Genomic DNA, 22,775 nt, shown 5'->3' with positions numbered 1-22,775 from the left:
TCAGGCCCAGACGCCACCAGCCAATCCTTCTTCCCAGAGAAACAGGGGATTCTGCTCCCTTCTTAATTGGGTTGACTCTGTGATCTGTTTTCCAGACATTTACCAAAAATTCAGAACACCAGCCCTCCCAGAAATTGTCGAATCGGAACCATCTGGTGAGAAGGGTAATGTCGGGTTCATTTTCCCTCAGATATCTGGTATCTACTTGGCTGTCCTCGGATATTTATAATTGGGTTTAACTCTCCCAGACACTGTCCTCACAGCGATGTGACAATTTTACATTTGTTCCTGGTTGTACTTGTCCCCTCCCCAACTCCTCCCCCAATCCCTGCCTGCCACCATATACAATCACCCTTTCCTGATTGAGTTTAGGGAACATCCCCTGCAGCCACAGTGGGCTCTTAAAATTTAAAAATTATTATTAAATACGTAGGAAACACACGAAATTTGAATAGAAAAAAATACATATACCAAGAAAAGTAAGCTCCTCTCCCACACCCAGCCCCAAGCTCACCAGGTTGCTCCCCAGGATGTCACCCTAAGATGTCAGTTTCACCTTCCTAGACTCATCATCACAAAGCAGTGTTTCTCATGGAAAACTCTCCTGCTCGAGAACCTACAACCGCTCCCTGTTCCTATATCACTACATTTTAATGCCCCTGACTTCCAAAGATTTCCTTGCAAATATTCAGTCTCTTTGGTCACTTCTTCAACTTGATGTTAAGCAGGCCAATCTCTTGATCAAATAACCACAGTGGGTTTAGTTCCCTCCATGTCTTGGCCTCTGCTGCTTCTCCCAGCTACAATGCCTTTTCCGTTTCACTTTTGCTTCGAAGATCTAGCTCACCTGGTACTCCCTTCAAAGCCTTCGTGATTACTCTGGCCTCTTCAAGTCCCCCCTGCTGGTTGTCCAGCCCTGACCATCCACATCACAAATTCTGGCCCATCGCCACGTGCTTCTTGCCTAAATCCTTCTGTTTCTTATGCACACGTCCACTCTCCCCAGTGTGACCATAAGCTCCTCGATGGGAGGATAAGCCCTAATATACGCTTTCTCTGAAGCCCACACAATGTCTAGCCTCAGTGGGTACATTGATCTTAAGCCATCACCTAACAAAGTGCCTGACATTGAGTAATCTCCATAAATGTTTGTTGACTAAATAAAGGAGCAGGTAAGGAATGGGTCCTGGGATACTCCTTCAGCTTTCTCAGTGGCCTGGATGACTGCTCTCCCCTGAACACATTCCTTGTCATTGTTTGTGATGGCCACGCCTCTACTGTAACCACCTGGACCTCAGCAGAGGCCCACCATGGATTTTGCCCTCACCTGGCACTCAACGCATATTGCTTCAAATCTGAAATGCCCCACCTCTGACCACGGTCCCCTAGTCTTCTACCTCTCCCCACCTCACTGCCAGCACACTTTTTCCTCCCCTCATCGATGGTCACTCGACTCCTTTCCACCCCCTCTCCATGTGGTCTCCTGACCCACCAACCCCCATGGCCTCAGCACTCCTGCCCAGCCTGTGCCCACAGCCAGCTGAGCTGTCCCTTGGAATCCCTGGCCCTACACCTTCTGCCACAGCTGTCTTCCTAGGTAACCCAGGCACTGTTTCGCCTGGCAGCTGGGGAAAAAGGAAACCTCAGAGCCCATCCCTTGGTCCCACTTCAGCCAGGCCCTCGCTGCTGCGCGCCAATCCTTTCTTTACCCCCACCCGAACCACTCACCCAACAGCTTTCTTGAAAATCAGCAACTCGCTCAACAAAGCCAGAGGTCTTGACCACCTGTCCTCCTTCTTCGCCTCTCTGCAGCTTTAACATGGGGGCTCCTCCCTCGGGATCTCTAACAGGGTCTACCCTGGCTCTCCTCCAGGACTTCTCCCATCCTGCTTCCTCTACCTCTTCCCACCCCTGCGGGCCTCTGGCTTCTCTTTCTTGGTGACCTCAGATGCTCAGGGCATCAGTCACCATCCTGATGAAGATGCTCCCCAATCTGTAACTCCAGCCCCTAAAGCCACTTCTTCAGTTATGTGCTGGACATCACTGCCCAAGAAATGTGCCCACACCCCAAACTCAGCTGTCAAAGCACAAATTCATCTTCCCAAACAACAGCCCTGTCTGACTCCTCTGCTACACCTGGTAGTGCCACCATCCTCTGGGCACCAAGAGTCAGAATTCCTGTTGCTTTTGGCTTCTTTCTTGAAGAATAATCATAATCACAATCATAACAGCTAACATTTATTGAGCACTATTATGAGTCAGTCACTATTCTTAGCATTTCACTTATATTAACTTGTTTGTACATCTTGTTATTTCTATGCTATTATTACCTATGCTATCATTGTTATTTCTATACTATTATTATACCCATTTTCCACAAGACAACTGAGGCACAGGGGGTTTAAGCGACTTGTCCAAGGCCTGGGAGGGATGGAACTGGCATTTAACGGCAAGGATCCTGGCACCAGACCCTGCACTCTCAGCTGAAACTTTTGTTAACATGATCTCCACACTTTGTCTCAAACCTAGCCCTCTATATTCGCTTCTGTGCCCTGATTCAGGCCCTCTCCTCTGCTTGGTTGGATTATTTCATTTATCCACTAACCAGTGTCCCCATCTCCAGCCTCGTGTCTATTAATTCACCCTATGCTTTGCTAGCAAAGTAACCTTTCCACAGCACAGCTCTGCTCAAAAATCCTCAGTAGTTTCTCAGAAAAAGCAACCCAAACCTCTTGGCAACTCTCTCTCAATATCTTAGCCTGGGCCAACCTGCTCCTCCAGCCCCATCTTCCTCTCTTCCACCAACATTTGCTGCCCCAAAGAGGAGGACTCGCCTCCCTATCCTGCCCTTTACAGTCCTGGGCCTTTCTCTTCCCCTCATCCCTCAAAACCCAGCTCCTGGGCCCCTACCTCCTGACCACCAGGGGGATCTGCCAGGAGGGGGCCTTCCGGAGCCTCCTTATGCCAATTGACTTAACCACCATTGCTGCTGTGAATTGTGTTTGGGTCCTATAGTTTGTTCATGATACAGGCCCAGCTCTGACCCTGGCTCCTGAGAAGAACCCAGTCCTTGGTCCAATTTCTCTGGGATGAGAGACGGAGGGAGTATCTTGTGGTGGGTAACAAACAGTATACCCCTTGGAGTCTGAAGACCTCGATGTGAATCCTAGCTCCACCACTGGGACTTGACTTCTCTGAGTCTCACACTCGCTGTCTCTAAGCAAGTGGTAATGAGACCCCCGTGCAAGGAATCATTGAGAGGGTTCAATGAACTGATATAAGGAAAGTGGCTAGCACAGTGCCTGGCATACGATCAGCGCTTAATGAACTGTGGTTAGTACATCTGCTGATCTTACTTATTACTGTTCAAGGCAACTGACAGATAAGTAGAATCTGGCTCCCCAAGTAACAGGCCTCTACATCAGCGCTGTTCTGGTTCCAGTGCATGATATACAACTTACCCACTGCACAGTCTACAGGGTACTTTACGTGCTTCTGTCTCTTGCTTGGCGACATCTCTGAACAACTACAAATGAAGATATTTTCATCTCGATTAAAGAATTGAAAAGAGAAGCTGGAATCTGGAGTTACTGACTGCCTATTAGAGACATGAATCTAGAAAATGTTAAACCAGAGCCCTGTCAAGCTGATGTTTCCTACTCTCCTAAATGCCTAAGTCAAACTGGCTACAGAGTTGGTCCAAAGAGTTGTTCAAAAACTGGTCATCAGACGACAGAAAAACAAAAACTGCTGACGAAAGGGTTATTTCTACAGCAGCTTGTGCATAAGGCTAAAGATGAACGGAGGGCTACAGCGGTTTGGACTAGCACTGCCCAATAAGAATATAATGTGAGCCACATAAGTAATTTTAAATTTTTAGTAGCCACATTACAAAGTACAAAGAAATAGCTGAAATCAATTTTCATAATATATTTTATTTATTAGCCCAACAAATCAAAAATATTATCATTGTAACATGTAATCGATATAAACATTATTGATATTTTACATGCCTTTTTTTATACTTGTAAATCCAGTGTGTATTTTATACTTACAGCACATCTCATTTTGGACTCCCAAATTTCAAGGGTTCAACAGCCACATGTGCCTCGTGGCTGCCATTTTGGAAAGCACAGGTTTGGACGTTAAGATACCACTCCCACACATGTGTGCATCAGTTTCCTCCCCAGAAAAGGCATCAGCCCAAACCTGGAGCCGCGATAGCGGTCCAGCCGCCTCGTCCAGAGGCTTGACTGAGCTTGTAAAGGTGCTGGTCAACCACGACCAGCCACCGGAGCTGTTTACCTTCAACTCTCTCCCCTTATGAAGGCTCCATGCCAAATGCCTCACTCTTTACCAATTAATGGCTTCAGGGAGGCTTGCTGAAATAATTATTTTTTTAGAACAATTTTTTTCAGGTTATATGGCACTACCAGTATGGACCACTGGAGTAGTTTTCTCTCTTTTGCATTAGTAATTTTCTAACTTTTTTAAAGCTAAATCAACCAACTGTTTTGAAGTTATATGGGTACTCAGTGCCACCCTTCTTTGGTTCAGGTATTCTGAAGACTGAGTGGAAAACGGTTTTGGTTTCTGGGGACCAATCCATTAAGGAGATGATTAACTATAATACTGCTATTTGGGGACTAAAAATAACTTTCCTTTTTTTTCCCCCCAAAACCCCAGTAGATAGTTGTATGTCATAGTTGCACATCCTTCCAGTTGCTGTATGTGGGACGCAGCCTCAGCATGGCCGGAAAAGCGGTGCGTCGGTGCAGGCCCGGGATCCGAACCTGGGCTGCCAGTAGCAGAGCGTGCGCACTTAACCGCTAAGCCACGGGGCCAGCCCAAAAATAACTTTCTTAAAAGAACATTTGAGCTTCTAAAATATTTTAGTCATTTGTAATGATGCCTCAAAACTTTCTTCAGCTTTTACATCTCGTTTAGAGGAGAGTCAATTGACTGATAATCTATTACTCAGGGATATTCATAGTATTTGCAACCTATAATATGGAAACACTATCCTCAGGAAATCATATTCTAGTGGCAATAACCCCAAATAATCTAGGTCAGCACTGACCAATAGAACTTTCTGCAATGATGGAATTATTCTATATCTGGGCTGTCCAATTATGGTAGCTATGAGCTACATGTGACTAATGAGCACTCGGCATGTAGCTAGTGCAAATGAGAACTGAATTTTAAATTTTATTTCATTTTAACTAATTAAATTTTATATTTAAACCACTACATGTGGCTAGTGCCTACTGTACCGAACAGTGCAGGTCTAGGGAAACTGAAATCTAGTTGGCAAACTTGGTTCAAGACACAAGTGAGAAATGACATGGACCCTAGATGCCACCACCTTGCAGAAATCTTACTCCTTAGCACTGCCTGTGGGAACGACAGATTAGTCTTGCAAATTTCCTTTCGGTGAAAGCAGATATGGAAACTGTTGGGGCTTCAAGAACACCTACTCTTCACATTTACGGTCTGGTCAATGTCCTCTGGGCCTCGAGGAGGGGTTTCTTGTCATCAGGAAAGAACAGGCTGGGAACAAGTCACCAGTTCTCCAGGGCATATGGGTTGCTTTCTAGGTTGGCCCAAGATCTCAGGGGACTGAGGAAGGCTCAAGAAGGCAACACAGATAACACCAGATAATTTTTACCCACTCCCAAATCACCCAACTCAACAAAAGCACCTTCCTATCTGGGACCTCATTCTAGGCTATAAGACATGGAAATTATGACCATGGCAGCTAAGATTAAGGGGTCTTCTGCAAACTGGCTTGGAGAACAGAAATATAACTATACGTCAAGGGAACCACAGATAGAAGGTGGCTGTGGAACAGTCCAGGAATATTTGGCTGTGTTCCTATGCAAAAGCTCTCTCCAGCCCAAGGATTCACGCAGAATCTTGGGAACCTGGCACACTCAGCAGCCCCAGAGAACAATTAAAACAAAAAAGATTTTGTTTGTTTTGAAATGTCTAAAATTTAATATTTTATTTTCATCTTCAAACTATTCATTTTCTAGCTGTTGAAAAATCAATTTGAATTAGAAAACTCTTTTTTTAAAAGAAAGTATACATACCTTTTACAGCTACAAAAATAACTCCTCCAACTATCACTGCTAGTGCGACTGCTAAAACCCCAAACCTCCGCCTGGTATTACCTGTAACAAAAAGAAAGAAATATAATTAGCCAAATTGCTCAAAATAGAGATACAGCCGATCCTTCTTATTTGCAGCCTCTGTATTTGCAATTTACCTACTTGCTAAAATTTATTTACGAAATCAACACTCATAGCACTTTCACGGTCATTCGAGGACATGTGCAGCAGAATGTGAAAAATCTGAGTTGCCCGATGCACACAGTCCCAGCTGAGTTTGGACAAGGCAATGCTCTGCCTTCTTTGTTTTGGTTCTTATACCATAAACAAGTGCCCCTTTTCTGGTCTATTTAGTGCCACGTTTTCCACATTTTTGTGCTTTCTGTTGGCTATTTCACTGTTTAAACTGGCCCCCAAGTATGTGCTGAAGTGCTATCTAGTGTTCCTAAGCACAAGAAAGCTGTGATGTGCCTTGTGGAGAAAATGTGTGTTAGATACGCTTTATTTAAGCATGAGTTATAGTGCTGTTGGCCATGAGTTCAGTGTTAATGAATCAACTATATATACATATATACCTATACACACACACTATATATATATATACACACACAACACATATATACTATATATATATTAAATAAGGTGTCTTTAAAAAGAAACACACAAAACAAGGTTATGTATTGATATTTTGCCAAAAATATTGTGACCAGAGGCTGGCAGGAACCTAAGCCTCTATTTCCCCTGGGAGCTATGGTTCAGTACTCGCTAATTCCATGTTCACAGTGACTTTATAGAACATAACTACCATGAATAAAGAAAACAGACTGCGTTTCTAAGTAAACTTATATGCAAAGGGTTGATATACATCAGGCCTAGTGTTATTTAATGAGAGAAGCAAATATTTGCTATAATTTTGCTTTCAGGGGGCCAGCCTGGCGGTGCAGTGGTTAAGTGCGCGTGCTCCGATGCAGCGGCCTGGGGTTTGCAGGTTCGGATCCTGGGCGCGCACCGACGCACGGCTTGCTAAGCCATGCTGTGGCGGCATCCCATATAAAGTAGAAGAGGATGGGCATGGATGTTAGCCCAGGGCCAATCTTCCTCAAGAAAAAAGAGGAGGATTGGCATTGGATGTTAGCTCAGGGCTAGTCCTCCTCACAAAGAAAACAAAAAGCAAAAAAACAACAAAAAAAATTTGCTTTCAGCCTTCCTGCATGCCCAGTGGAAGCATAACTTGGCCTCATGTGTAGAGCGATGCAGCAGTGGTGCCTAACAATGCTCATCCCGCAGCAGCTGGACACGGCTAAGTGAGGTCCTGCAGTCTCACTGAATCATTACAGCAGTGTCGGGTAAGTGTTTTAACATCTGTTGCCTCAGTTTGCTCACAGGGTTAACTGTAAATGGGACTGATAAATACACCTATCTCATAGGGCAGTTGTGAGCATTAATTGAGTCAATACACTTAAAAAAAACAGCTACTAGCTATTACCACTAACCCTACTGAGTAGACGCTATTGGTATCTCTACTAATGTTCTTTGATTGTGCAATTACATTTCCAAGATGCTAACCTACAGAAACCATCAGTGATCTGCCCCTCTCCTCCCTCCAAAAAAGGCACAAAGATATATACTGCAGCCTTAGTTACAACATCAACAAGCTAAAACAGCCTAAGTGTCCTCAACAGAAAAGTATGGTATGTTCATGAGGTGGTCTCTATCCAGCCACTAAAAGTCCAAAGGCAGAATACTTAAGAAAATGGCAAAATGATCACAATGCACCACTCGGGATGGTGGTCACTAACAGCAAGTACAACATGGATAAGAAGGGAGAGGAGGGGAGGGGAGGGGAAAGAGAAAATGAATGAAGAAATGAGAATGAGAATATGAACATACACCCTTTCCTCTTATTAGGAACACAAGTGGGTTAGAACAAATTGGTTTGATCTGAGAGGCCCCTGGCCAGAAACTGCTAGTTGCCCCCCACATCCATTCTCCCCTCTTTAGTAACAGAATTCAGATTTTCAGCTGGGCATACTGCCACTCACTGAAAACAATTTCTCAGCCTTTCTCGCAGCTAGGTTTGAGCACATGACTAAGTTTTAGGCAATGAGATGCAAGAAGGTTGTGTGGTACTTCTCAAAAGCCTCCCTAAAAGGGTGGGCACACCATTCTCCCCTTTCTGGACCCTGCTGCCTGAACCAGCCGGGAGCAGCAGGAACTGGACTGCACGTGGGCTCTGACAACTCCACAAAGCCACAATATGCCCAGGGCTGCCTATCTCCATTTTTTTTTTTAATGTAAAAGAAGTAATCTACATTTTTAAGCCACCGATACTTTAAAAAAATTTTTTTTAATCAGCTGAATGTAATGTTACTTGACAGAGTCTCTTCCAAAAACTCTTCTCCCACGGGATGATGCCAGATGCTGTCATCACTTTGGGACAGCAGATAATTAGGGGAGATGACAACAATAATAGAAGTTAATTCTCTTCTTCCTTCTTGACCTGCCCATTGCATTGACAGTTGCTCACTCCCTCTTCACTTGGCTTCTATGATACCACGTTCTGGAGTTTTCTTCCTATCTCCCCAGTGGTCGTTTTTAGTCTCCTTTGCTGGATCCTCTTCCTCTTAACAGCCTCTAAATGCTGGAGTCCCCAAGACTCAGTTCTAGGACACCTCTCTCCGATACCTGGTCTCTAAGTGATCCCCTCTAGTCCCATGACTTTAAATGCCTATTATGCTGTGATTATGCCCAAATTCATACCTCCAGCCCAAACTACTCACTAGAGACCTAGACTCAAACATCAAAGTGCCTTACTTGACGTCCCACTTGAAATCTAACAGGCATCTCAACAATACGTCCCAAACCAAACTTTCGTTTTCCTCCACACACCTGCTGTTCTCCCGCTTTCCAGTCTAATAAACAGGAACACAATCCATCCAGCTGCTTGGGCCAGAAATCAAGGAGTCACTTGGATATTTTTTATTGGGCACCCTTCTTCCCCACTCAAACCATTAGAAAATCCTCTTGGTTCTATTTTTAAAATGTATCCTAACTTGATTCACTTCTCCCAACCTCCACCACCGTCAGTCTAGTCCAAGACACCACACTCTCTTGCTTAGACCAACAGTTTCCAAATTAGGTGCATATACCCTTGGAAGTACATAAGATGACCAGTTACGTGCAAAAAAAAAATTAGAATCTCTATTACATTTACTATTTATATCATTCTTTAATTTTTTTCAATTTTGTCTATGTTTTAAAATGGTACAAGTTAGATTCCTTTAGTAGTACACTATTGTTCCCAATACCCAATCTCTCCTTTTTCCTTTGGTAACAGAACCCCTGTGTTTTAAATGGGCACATGGCCAGCCAGCCAAGGATGACATTTCCCAGCCTCCCTCAGCGGGGTATGGCCATGAACTCAGTCTGGCTAAGGGGGTGTGGATGGAAGTGGTGCACGGCACGCTGGGGTGATCTCTAAAGGGAGGGACGGTGCTCTATCCTGCTCCTGCTCCTTCTCCCTTCCCACTGGGTATGAAGCAGGTAGAGACGTGGACTCTTGTCTGCTTGACTCAGAGAACCCAATTTTTAAGCCATATTTCAGTACATATTTCCAAAAGATAAGGATTATTTGTAAAACATAACCATGCCATTATCATACCTAAAAAATTGTTTAATATAATCAAATATGCAGTCACTGTTTAAATTTCTATTTTTTACTTTTTTCTGTTTAAACCGGATCAAATAAGGTCCATATATTGCAATTAATTGATACGTTTTTTAAATCTCTTTAACCTCTAAGTTTCCCTCATTGCCTCTCTTCTTCTTCTCCTTATAATTTACTTATTGAAGAAATCTGATTCTGTAGAATTCCCCACAACCTGTAATATCATTTAATATGGTATGGTTTTCACTAGTCAACTTTTGTGAATCAGTCAAAATTTTTTCTTAACTTGATTTATTTTGAGACACGTAAAGAGCCAGGATGGAGTCATGGGAAAAAACTCCAGAATTTGGAAGACCTAAATTTTAATTCTATCTCTATTACTTAAGTGACCTTGGGGAAGTCACCCCACCTGGTTGAACCTGTCTCCTCACTCTTACAAAGTAAATTACAATCCCAGTCCAGCCAGTCTACAATGGTGGTGGTGAGGAGCAAATGAGACAGTTATTTGGACGAGTTTGCCAAAGAGTAGCAGGCTAGTCAATGTGAGTTACTATGCTTCATGAATAAAGCAACAGAAAGGCTGGATAAAAAATAAACAGCTGAAAAAGTAAGACTGAGTATTTAACTGTTATACCTTCATGGATTTATATCTGTTATGATGCATGCAACTCCAGAGAAAAGTATTCAAAAATCATTACAGGAAAAAAGAGACCCTAGACTTTTATTGTTGAAAAGAACCATTCAAGTCATTAAGCTCAGGCCCCAGTTTTACAGAAAAGAAAAAGGTCCCCCAACATCTGGTTAGTGGAGACCAAGGACAGGACCCCAGAGATATGTCTCAAATATCAACACTACTCCAGGATTTAAATGACCTAAGAACTATCTAGCAATGTTTCTCAAACTTTCAAAATCTACAATGTGATGTGAACTATCAATCTGGGGGAAATGTAAAAGAAAGACAAATTACAATTATTTAATTAAAAAAAGGGCTGTTTTCAAATTAATAACACTCATTTCACATCAGTGAGAGGGATGTTATCTTGATCTTTTCTCAAACTATCCGCAGAGAAGAGCATCTTCCTTGGGTATTCAATTCTAATGGCAAAGGTTAAGTGAAAACCGTGCAAGCACAAAATGCTTGAAAATCTCTTAAAATATTCCATATAATTCTATAGAAGATCTTATTCGGAAATTGTCTCCTTCAAGTATTTTGTCTCTTGGAACACCCGAAGCTTTTCAAGATTTCAACCTGCTTGTTCATTATGCACACGGTCACCCTCTTTCTACTTGTTGGTTACGTATGCTGCATACGTACCAAAGCCAAAAGCAAGCTGGTTTTGTTTTCGGTCGTTCCCACTGTAAAGCAACTATCTGCTAGCACACTGTATGACCTGGGTTTAGGCAGCACTCAATAAGCGGAATAAAGGAATTAATAAAGGAATAAAGCATAAAAATTGTCATTAACTTTGCAGCTGGTTTTTGGCAATTGTGTGACTTGTGCGAATGGTGCCACTTTGAGTGACACCTCTGTGGGTTTGGTCTTTTCTCTGTCTTTAGGGACCAAATCCATCAGTTATGAATCAGAACTCATTTTGGACTTTTTCTGGAAATATTTGTTTACTTTACCCAAGAAGTCACTCTGCTCTGTCTGAAAATGATATAATAACCTTAATGGCTTTATGTCACTTTTTGCAAAGTTTCAGAAAGTACAATACATGGGAGACTTAGGGAGAATGGTTCACCAGTCAAATAAAATTCAAGTTTTTTACATTCATTATATCTACTAATTGCCCTTTTCTGTTTCAGTTGCTTGTTCAGAAAAGAAATTCATTCACAGAGTGACCCTATGTATCCCAGCCCAAAGAGATTCATATTCTCTATCTGCCTTGGAATCCTGTTCACTATTTACAACTACGATATTATTCTGAATTATAGTATTTACTATTTCCATCTCTTCTTTTATGTTTTAATGAACCACTTTCAAGTCACTGATCCCTTTGTTTGCAAGCTGGGAGTATAATGTAAAAATAGACAATAAAAATTGTAAATTACAAATGTACATGATACTTAACATAAAAACACCATAGATGAGAGGGATTGTCATGCTACTAACTGTTAGCCTAGACAAACGTATCAAATGCACATTCTTGTAGCACACATACAACCTTTAAGAACACAATGGTTACTAAGGATATTATGAAGCAGTATGGTGAATAATTAAGAGCATGGGCCCTGGAGCCAAATGGCCTGATTTCAAAACCAGGCTCTGCCACTTACTCGCTGTTGACCTTGGGCAAACAACTTAAACTCCTTGTGTCTTGGTTTCTCCCCATAAAATAAGGAAAATTACTAGCACCCAACTCATAGGGTTGTGCGAGGATTGAATTAATTAACATGTATTAACACGGTGCTTGATATAGAAAGTGCTAAAAAATGTTAGCTTTATATCTATAATGGAATGTCTGTGAAAATTGTAACTCATTTTACATTTCAAATTTGTGAAATGTATGTTAGCCACTCTATCTGTGGTTTGAAACACACAAAGCACCCCTGGTTGGTGGACCCCACTTGTATACAGTATCTCTGCCATGACACATTTAGTTATTTACTCACCGTGTGGGACACAAGTGTCCAAAACGATTGATGATGCATTTCTGAATAATGGATTGCTAACGACACACTCTATTGTCCGTGAGAGAGCATCTGTCTTGTTAACACACACTTCTGATGATTCTGAGCCAGTTTTACACTGTGCTGAGAAGCAATTCCATGAGTACCTTATAAGGTCTATATGGCTGCTGTAAGGTTTCGGAATCCTGCATTGGACCCTAACAGTTTCATTAGCCAATGTACAATTTAGTGTCGGAGACGGAAGAGGCTCTGGAAAAAAAAAAAAATGTATATTTAGTACAGAAAAGAGTAATATTTAGACTCATCATCTGCACATTTATGAAGAGCTCCCAACTTCCTTATGAGCTTGAAAAGACGAACAGACTATCTCCTTGAGCACCAACAGGAGAGAATTCACTCTTCTTCTGGGTCAGATCTACCTGCTCAAATTCAGATTACTTACAGGCCTCAAATCCCTTATCCTCATTTTGAAAGCCAAAAGATTTCACACAAGATGGTAGAAAAGTCATTTAGCTGCAAATCCTGATCAGAACAGACATGAGGATTTATAGTTTTTATTTTTCTCACTTACTTCAAATATTCATTATAGTGTTTTACTAAAAATGTTAACGTGCTTGAGTATAGGGTGCTCCCCATAACTCAGCAGGGTGCTTCTTAACACACACAGAGGAAAGAGTTTATATCACCCTTCTAAAATCTGAAAAATGTTTAATTTCAAAACATGAGGCTCAAAGGGTTTTGCAAAAGGTACCGTGGAGCTGTACTGTGGGCTGGCCCTGCTAAGAGGCAGAGTAGGGTGTGGCACATGTCACAGACCTGCCAGTCTCATGCCCAGCTTTCCTCTAGGAAGTGCCTCCTGCTGGCTAAGGCAGCCTAGACTTGCAGGCCTGGGTTAAGACACCCACATGTCACATTACACCATTATTGCCCTCTAAAACCTCAATGCTAATTAGTTTGTCCCATTAGTCATGCATTTATTTGTTAATTCACATGCATTCTTGCCTCTGCACTTTTCCCCAACAACTAATCATAAGAGACTTGAGAAAACATGTAAAAATACATTGAATATACAAAAAATGGTCATGGTAGCATTTGAATAATAAAATTTCAATGTAATAAACATCTACTAAAAAGTGAATTAAAGTTCATGGAGATGATGGAATATTATGCTGTCATTTAAAACGATATTTTCTAAGACAAAAGAATGCTTAAACTCTAATTAATAATCTAAAAAATGAAAGTATTCAATTTATCTTTCCCCTCATCTTCTCCCCCTGAATTCTTCCTCGCTCGGTGAAATAATGCACCCAGCCTGCCTTGTTAGAGACCCGAGTCATACATGACTTCCCTTTCCGCTTGGGGCTTCCTCAGTTTTTAGGTTTAATCCTGGTCACATGACTCATCACATACTCCCTTAAAGTTTTTCTTTAGGTAAAAGAACTTTTAAGCTTTTTTTAAGCAGTGGAAACCTTTTCCAAATTAAATATTAAGCAGGAAACCAATATCCTTCAAAAGGATAAGAAGTTGCTCTAGTTAACTCAAAATTGGAGAGCCCAGAGCTCCCCTCCCTCGGCCTCCTCAGGTCCACCCTGCCCGCCACACTCCTACAACAGCCCGAGGCTCTTCCAATGAGCCCCACGTGTCTCCAGAACAGTTGAGAAACAGAAATGACTGTTCTAGGTAACTCCGTGTACTTAGGCCTGCCTCTGTATCTTGGCCGGCCATTTCTCAGGGGCAGGAAATCAAACTTTCCACTTCCTTGGAAATGTTCCATAGAAGCATTTCTCAAATATTAATGTGCCTAAGAATCACCTAGGGTGTGTGTAAAATATATAGATTCCTCGTCCCACCACCCCAGGTGATTCTGATGTGGGTGCTCCCTGTGTTCCGTTACAGATCCTAGTTTATTATCTAGTTCAGCCAATGTCTACCATTTCACCAAACATTTTCTAAACTGAACAGAGGTGCATCATGAATCCCCTCAAACTGTGCATCTTTGGAGGGTAAAGACCAGGCATTATTCACCTCTTAGCCACAGCATCTGACATAGTACAAGACACAGAGTTGGCTCCTCAATAAGGATGACAGATGTTGGACAGACGCAAGAACAGATGGATAGATGGATAAATTCAGGGAGACAGTCTTCAAATTACTCTCTCCACTCTATAAAATGTAAATTCTTTAATCAGCTCACCTCGCAAAAGGAATGGTATGGTGGTTAAGAATATGGACTCAGGGGCCTGACTGCCTGGGTTCATACCCCAGCTCTACCACTAAGAGCCAATGGACCTTGGACAAGCTACTTAATCCCCCTGTGCCTAGGTCTCCTCTCCTGTACCATAAGGAGACAAATAGCGTCTACTCTACAGAACTGTGATGAGGATGAAATGAGCTGATACAGATAATAATACATGAATTAACAGGCAGTGCCTGGCATAGCTTAAGAGTTGAATAAGAGAGCACAAGGCTAGGAAGCCGCGGCTCCCCGGGAGAGTGTGAGACAGGACAAGAGTCACTGGCCAGCAGGTGGGAGGTGTGAGCTTTAGCTTCGGCTTGCTGTGTGACCGTGGACCACACTTCTAACAGGAGCTGGGAGACTTTTAAGAAATCATCCAGCCCAAGCCTCTTGTTCTACGTTACCAAATCTGTCTCAATTTCACCTGCAAAAGGGAAAACAATGCTTTCTAAGGTTGTTGTAAAGGTCAAGTGGAATATGAAAATAATTTGAGGGGAAACACGTGGCAGTGCTAGTGTTACTTTCTCTGTTATTAGAACCCCCTTAACTATCCAGAAGCTCTTTCCGGAGGTCTCATTACACCACAGCTGCCAGACAGCAAACCTGGAAGAATCTAAAAGTATGCAAACCTTCCTGCAGCACCTGGGGCAGAGCTTCTACTCCTCAGATCCTTCCATCTAGAATCTTTCACATTCTCTCACTGCCCATGGGACTTACTACAGCTATATCTAACAATTATTAGTTACATCTGTACCTTAAGCAGCATTAAACTGCAAGAAACGTGCCTACTTCATCTCTAAGATAGCTTAGTCTATTTATGAATAATGAACTGAGTTCACTACTCTGTGAAGAAATGAGAATTTCTTATACACATCTGATGACATTTGTACATTTCCATTAGCTTTAGTAAAGAGTCACATACCAGTCCAGACCATTTAAGGATAGAGCAGTTAATTCTACTTACACGAACATTACTATCTTCAATGCAAGAAAGGCTGTAAGGTGATGGGGAAGAACTAATAAACATTAACGGTGGAAATTTTAAGGGGACTTTGGAGAAGGGAGGGAAGCCATATCTCAACACACAGAAGGAAGTGGATGCCCTGAATGTAGGAGATGCTAGGAAATCCCCTTTTCTAAAATATCCTTTCTGAAAGTCTTCCGTTAGGTCTGGTGTCTCCGGAAGATTACCAAGTCACTTAGACAAATGTTAACATTCCCTCAAAGAAGTAGGACTTCCTCATTTCTACAAAAAAGAAGTGTGACCAATCGCTTTTGTTATTCAGGTGTGAAACCTTGAGTCATCTTATATCTTTTAACAACCAAAATCTTGGGGCCAGCCCTGTGGCTTAGCAGGTAAGTGCGTGTGCTCCACCACTGGCGGCCCAGGTTCGGATCCCAGGCGCGCACCGACGCACCGCTTGTCGGGCCATGCTGAGGCCACGTCCCACATACAGCAACTAGCAGGATGTGCAACTACGACATACAACTATCTACTGGGGCTTTGGGGAGAAAAAGGGAAAAAAAAAAAAAAGGAGGAGGATTGGCAGTAGATGTTAGCTCAGGGCCAGTCTTCCTCAGCAAAAAGAAGAGGATTGGCATGGATGTTAGCTCTGGGCTGATCTTCCTCACAAAAAAAAAAAAAAAAAATCTAAATCTTGTTGATGCTTTCTTCAAAGTATCTTTTGATTCTTTCCTTTCCAAACATCTACTACCAACACATTTGGCTACCCAGAAGATCACAGTAGCTTCCAACCTGGCACCTCCTCTCTCTAATCTGTCATAAATACTACCTGATTAATCTTCCAAAAATATATTTCATCGAGTCACTTTCCTGCTCCAGTACTGGATACAGCAGCTCCCACTGCCACAGGCTAAAATCCAGACTCCCAAACCAGGACTTGAACTCCTGCATTTAATGCTGCCAATATCACCTGCTCCCGATGGAAACTCACCTCCCTGTACTTGGCTTCTTGGGAGGCCTTCGCTAAGCTTCCTAAGGGCTAGCCAGTTGGCCGGACTACCAAAATCAAGCATCTTTGTTGAGTTACCACAGAGTTTTCTAAATTAAATTATTTTTTAAACATTTCATCAAGTATAAAAAGAGAAACTTATTCAAATGTTTTGAACTCAGTTTTACAAACTCTATATAAAACAGCTCTTAAAATGTATTCTATTGTTATCTTAAATGCTGGATCAATCTTTTTGTTTGCTTGCCCTATCAACTGCAAGATCCCCAACATCCAGGTTTTAAAGATTCTGCTTCTTCAAAGGGATCTATTGGTTCTTCTAGTAGGACGGCTAGACACCTTAACAAGCTTCACTCGTCCAAATGGAGTTCAACATCTTCCAGACAAACCAGCCACCTAGTCTGAGAGCCCCCATTTCTGTCAATTGTACCACCTTCCTCTCAGTCACCCAGTTCGATGGCTTTCATTGATACAACAAGTATTTACTGGGTGCCTATTGCCTATTCAAGTCCTTTGTTGAGCTCTGGGGCTACACTGGTGAACAAGACAGAAATTCTCTCTTCCTCCCAATGACTCCAGTGAACCAGCAGGTGAACTGGTGAGTAATGGCTGTTGTCCATCACTTGTGATCCAGCTAGTCATCACATCCCATTCCACTGAGACCACCTCAAACAGGACTTGAGGAGCTCAGACTTGAATTGCTATATTGGACTTTCTGCCTCTTGTCCATCCCCCGAAAACTATTTTGTACACTTTGCTGCCAGTTGGGTCTTCCTAAAACAGCCTTTGTCATAAAGAAGGTCTAGATCTACATCCACTTCTGGGATAAAACAAGTGAACCTATGACCCAGCAGAGGGGAGAGATGGGGACAGATTCAGCTGTGAATGCTAGTAGGCAGCGCAGAAAAGGCAGCTATGAGGCAAGGGCATTACGAGGACATCTAAGAACAGCAAGGGGAGGTCATGTGGGCCAGATCTCACACAGCCTTGCAGGCCACTGCAAAGATTTTAGCTTTAACTCAAAGTGAGATGAGGCCACTAGAAAGTTCTAAGCAGATGAGCAGCATGATCTGACTCATGTTTCAAGATCACTCTGGTTGCTGTGTTTAAAAATAAACTGTTGGGGGCAAGAGGGGAAGCTGGGAGACCAAATTCGAATGCTATTGCAATCCTCCAGACAAGGATGAAGCAGCCCTAGATCAGCACCAGAGGAAGTGGTGAGAGGTGGTCAGATTCTGGTTATATTTTCAAGGTAGAACCAATGAAATTTCCTGGTGGAGTGAACATGGTGTTCAAGAGAAAGAGGAGTGTCAAGGATGACATCAAGGTTTTAGCCTGAGCAATTGAATGGATGGAGCTGCCCTTAACTAAGAGGGGAGAGACTTGGGGAGGAACAGGTTTTAAGGGAAAGGTCATGAGCTCCCTTTTGGAAATGTGATCCTGGAGAGGCCAATTAGATAGCTGAGTGGAGATAGCGAGTAGGCAGTCAAATACACACATAAGGAGCTCAGTGGGGGTCTGGGCTAGAGCTCTAAATCTGTACATTATCAGCCTCAAGATAATATTTAAGCCCTGACACAGGATGAGCTCACCACCTGGGTGTGAATGCAGGCAGAGAAGCAAAGAGACCCAAGACTTAAGCCTTGGGATCGCCAATGTTAAGAGGTTGGGGAGATGAGGGAACAGCAAAAGAAACAGAAGGGACGGTGAGTGAGTTAAAAGGAAACCAGAATAGGGTGGTGTCCTGGTGCGAAGTGAAGGCAGTGTTTCAAAGAGGAGGGAGTGATCAGTGGTGTCGAAAGATGCTGAGTGGTGGAGAAAGATGTGAAGGGAGAATGGACCGCTGGATTCATCAGTGAAGAGGTCAAGAGGCATTTGGATACAGCAATGGGGATGAAAGCCTGTTGAGAGTGGGTTAAAAGTGAACAGGAGAATAGAATTAAAAAGAGCGAATAGAGACAACTTCTTCAAGGAGATTTTTTATAAAGTGAAGACAGAAAGTGGGTGGCAGCTGGAGAGGTAGAGGGGCCATGAGAGGGCTTTCAATGACAGTAAAAATAACCGCATATTTGTGCGCTGACAGGAATGAGCCATTAGCTCATGGGGGAAACGCCTGTAAGGAGAGAGCAAGTGGAATCAGTGATATCCCTGAGTGCAGGGAGAGGAAGCGTATCCAGGGCACAAGCAGAGGGTTTGGCCCCAGGTGAGAACTGAGAAAGTTCAGAATGGAAACGGGAGACAACAGAGTACACAGGCTCAGGAACAAGTAGGCAGGTAGGCTAGTGGCAAGAGCTTATACAAATTCTCTTCTGATGGTGCCTTTTCCTCAGTGAAACAAGAAGCAAAGCCTTCAGCTGAAGAGTGGGTCTGGAGAAGGAGGTGTTGGAGGTTTGAAGGGAGGGAAGATAACTGCCCAGAGAGTGCGTGAGTGAAGACACCAGGAATACACTGGATTTAGTTGAGGTAAGTGATCAGAAACTTAAAGCATAGGGCTCTGTAAGGTGATGTGCTTTTCTGCAGCTACCAGTGTGTGAGCACAGAACAGGCAGAGCATTGGATTGAACGTGGTTGGACTGGCCACATGACATTACCAAGCAAAAAAGGAGCCAGGAAGCTGAGTGTGTCTGCAACAGAGTGAGCCCAGCGAGTGACCATGGCACTGGGGCTGCATAGGGAGGGCAGGGAGGACATCAGGGGGGTGAAGGACTGTCAGAGTCACATTGGCAGAGGAAGTGACCTTCAAATAGAGGAGGTGGGACAGCTGACACTGAGACAATGAAGGGACTGGAATTACAGGTCATGGTAAGTTCTAGGTTATGTCCATGGGGAGAGGTAAGGTAGAGTGTAGAACAAGATCATTACAGGAGAGGAGACCAAGGACTGAGAAGTCAGGAGATCAGAAAGACCTTTCATTTAAATATAACAATCACCAAGAATTATGACAGCAGGCACATCAGAAACAGTGAAAATGAACCAGGCACTGAAATAATCAAAAAACATTGGGGTGCACCCCTGGGCCTATAGACGACTAGAACAAGGAAGAAGTGTTAGAGATGAGGTCAGGAGAATAACTTGAAAGCATCGATGGGATGCATGGAGGAACATGTACCCATATCCAGTTCCAGTTTACAGTGATACAGGAGAAGAAAGAAATCCACCTCCTGGGTGGGCTGCAGGAGGAAGCAGAAACTCTACTTCAGTTCCATCTATCAGTGGAGCTTAAAGAGTTCTGAGTTCATTGCTGCCACCACATCCCTTTCCAGAACATTCCTAGCAAGACAAGTGATGCTGCTGGCAGCAGCTCTGCCCAACTGGTGCTGTTCTTCCCACCTCAGTCACATCCTCTCCTCACCCAAAGAATGACAAGGGAATTGAAAGTGGCTCCTGTGCACCAGAAAGAGAGGAAAGTCCTGACAACATGTGATATCTAATTATTTTATTTCTCATAAACCATTAATTTGTATTAGGCTCTTAAAAATAGTTGGAAAGTTGCCATTTTAAACAAACCAATTTATGGAATACTCACCAAGCACCATAAGAACGAATTTGATACTATCTTTAATGCTTAAGGATTCAAATTCATACTCATCTTCATCTGATGATGTTAAATTGAAGATGGTGAGGTCACCTGATATACTGTTTAAATGAATTCTATCTGTAAAAGGTTGGAAAACTTTTGCCTCAAAGTTTTCTTCCTTTTCTACAATTTTATCCTTTCTTTTTTTCCACAGGATGTCTTTAACGGGCGTAGAACTTGCTGTAAAGAAAGTCACATTCTTGTTCACAGCTCCATACAATTGGGAATCACAGCTGATGACGTCTAGGAGGGAAAAAAATTGGTTAGGAAAAACATGACTTTATCAAAAATAGAAAACCATCTTCCAAGATGCTCTTTGGAAAAACACAAAGTTAAATTTCGCAGTAAAAATTATTCATCAGCTACTTTTTGTGCTAAGCTAATAAACTGCTGACAGAAAGTACTGGAAGTAAAACATGCTCAACCACGTGGAGTTTACTCTTTAATGGGGAAATTGGACCCACATTAACCCAAGAAAGGGATTCCACATTTATGGAGCACCAACTACGTGCCAGGTACTGTGGGCAACGCTGGAAATACAGCAGCAAACGAGACAGGACAGTACCGCTCCAGACCCTGCAGAAGCCCCGTTTCCTGGAGACGACACTGAGCAGGCAAGGAGAACCACCCTTCTCCAGGAAGTCATGTTGACACCGACACAGGACGGCAAATCACTGAGGGAGGAGAGGAGTTAGCCAGCCTCGGGATGAGTAAGGAGGGGGAGGAGAGGTGATCATACAGATAGAAGAAGCAGCACCTCCAAAGGCAGGTCCTAAATCACCAAGGAGCCTGGGGTATTTGAGGAAATAATAGCAGTTCCAAATGGCTAGAATGAAGAGAGCAAGGGGGTGATGGGTGAGGAATGAGGCTGGAGAGGCAGGCAGGGGCCAGATCCCAGGGCATATGAGTTGGGGGCTGGGGGTGTCAGGTAAGATATGCTAAGGGTTTGGAATTTACCCTAATGGCAAGAGAAAGCTATAAGAGGGTATTAAACAAAAGACTGGCATGACGTAACTTAAGTTTCAGCAGGCTGACCCTGTCTGCAGAGCAGACAGTGGTTGATAGGGGCAAGCGTGGAGGCAGAGAAACCAGAATAGAGGTCAGTGCTGTAGCAATGAGAGAGGGATGGACTGGGAGAGCAGACCGAAGTGCTGGCAGTGGGGGTGGACAAGCAGCCAGACACCAAGAGACATTTGAAAGAGAAATTAACAGGATTTAGTGGCTGGGTGTGGGGGATGAGGGAGAGGGAGGAGATAATGATGACTGTCAAGCCTCTTTCTTGACTGACTGAGAGGTGCCATTAACTGAGATCAGAAACAATGATTGGGAAGCAAGTCAGGCGTACGATGGAGATGAAGGACTCAGGGACAGGGTACAGTGGCGTGCTGGAGCTGGCTCCAATCATCTCTCATGAGCCAACTGCTGGCATCTCTACCCAACTCCGTTCAGTGAAGTCCGGATGACAGCTTGAAATCCACTATGATGGGAGTATTTACAGCAAAGAAACTGACTAATGCTTCTAATCAGAGCCTCCTACCTCCTCCACACCAGTCCAGTTGTTAAACAGTTACTACCACCACTGGATTGGAATATTCTTGATACCGCAAAATGGGTTTAAATATATCTTGCTCCAGACTTGACTTTCTTGTTAAGAGAGAAGAGCAGCTGTTAAGTGAAAGACATTAAAGATAAATTAAAACTTGACTGAAGTTTTTGCCTAGTAGCAATCAGGCTAATTGAAAGAGCACAGGAAAAATCAGGAACAGTAAATAGACCAATTGTAGGCAATTGTGTTCAGTAATTTCAATAAGAAGCAAATATCCCCCATTTATCTATTTGCAAGGAGTTTTAGAACCCATCTCCCTTAATTGAGGGAGACTACCCTCAAAAATACACCAACATCCTTCCATTGCTTTGAGGATCATGCACTATCCCTTCGACTCAACCAGAGCACATGGGAAGGCAGGTGAAAAGGAATAGGATTTGAGGGGTCCATACACAACAGTGGAGGCTCAAAATGTCTTGTAAATGAATAAACGAATGAATGAATGAGAGTGAACAAGAGTAGGGTGGCGGAGGAAGAGAAGAGTTTTGAGATGAACTGCCACACCTGGCTGCATAAAGATGGCTGCTATCTTTCCCAGGGATGTTTCAGAGGTGCTATTTCCTGGGCTTGAGAACAAGAAGAAGAAAGAAGTCAGGAATGGAGCTAGCAACAGAGAGAAGAATAGGTGGAGAAAGGGGGAGACCAGTTCAGAAAAAAAATCATAGTAATTTTGAGCTGGAAGAAACTCTAAAAATTATTTAGTCAAATTACCCCCATTTCACAGGTAAAGTGACAGGGCACCAAGAAAAATGAAAGAAAATGTTACTGAATGTCTACTCTCTGCCAGTTATGTGTTCACAGACTCTTGTGTCCCCTTTTAGCCCTCTCCACATCCATGTGCAGTGGGGTTGCTAATCCCGTTGTACAGACAAGGAAATAGGCTCCAAGAGGCCATCAATTGCTCAATGTCCTCAGCAAGTTTACGGCAGCAGAGGGACCAGAACACAGATTTTCTGGCTCCTTATTCAGCTTCCCTTT

General features: G+C 43.1%; 1 protein-coding gene across 4 annotated transcripts in view; it reads right to left on the bottom strand.

Moving 5' to 3' along the window:
• CD58 (CD58 molecule) overlaps nucleotides 1–22,775 on the bottom strand; it is a 44,514-nt gene that overhangs the window by 9,759 nt on the left and 11,980 nt on the right. For 3 of the 4 annotated variants that reach the window (XM_087444883.1, XM_087444889.1, XM_014779885.2), the window contains exons 2-5: nucleotides 20,141–20,434; nucleotides 12,391–12,657; nucleotides 6,093–6,173; nucleotides 3,462–3,526 (exon numbers count right to left, since the gene is read on the bottom strand). In XM_087444883.1, the coding sequence (XP_087301009.1) occupies nucleotides 3,486–3,526; nucleotides 6,093–6,173; nucleotides 12,391–12,657; nucleotides 20,141–20,434 (683 nt within the window). In that variant the 3' untranslated portion in view covers nucleotides 3,462–3,485. The remainder of the gene's footprint in view (nucleotides 1–3,461; nucleotides 3,527–6,092; nucleotides 6,174–12,390; nucleotides 12,658–20,140; nucleotides 20,435–22,775) is intronic. The other variant, XM_087444891.1, reaches the window with a different exon arrangement.

The sequence above is a fragment of the Ceratotherium simum genome, chromosome 2 (assembly GCF_057802395.1).
Source record: "Ceratotherium simum simum isolate JZ-2026a chromosome 2, ASM5780239v1, whole genome shotgun sequence".
Taxonomy (NCBI): domain Eukaryota; kingdom Metazoa; phylum Chordata; class Mammalia; order Perissodactyla; family Rhinocerotidae; genus Ceratotherium; species Ceratotherium simum.
This window is presented reverse-complemented; position numbering and strand designations above follow the sequence as displayed.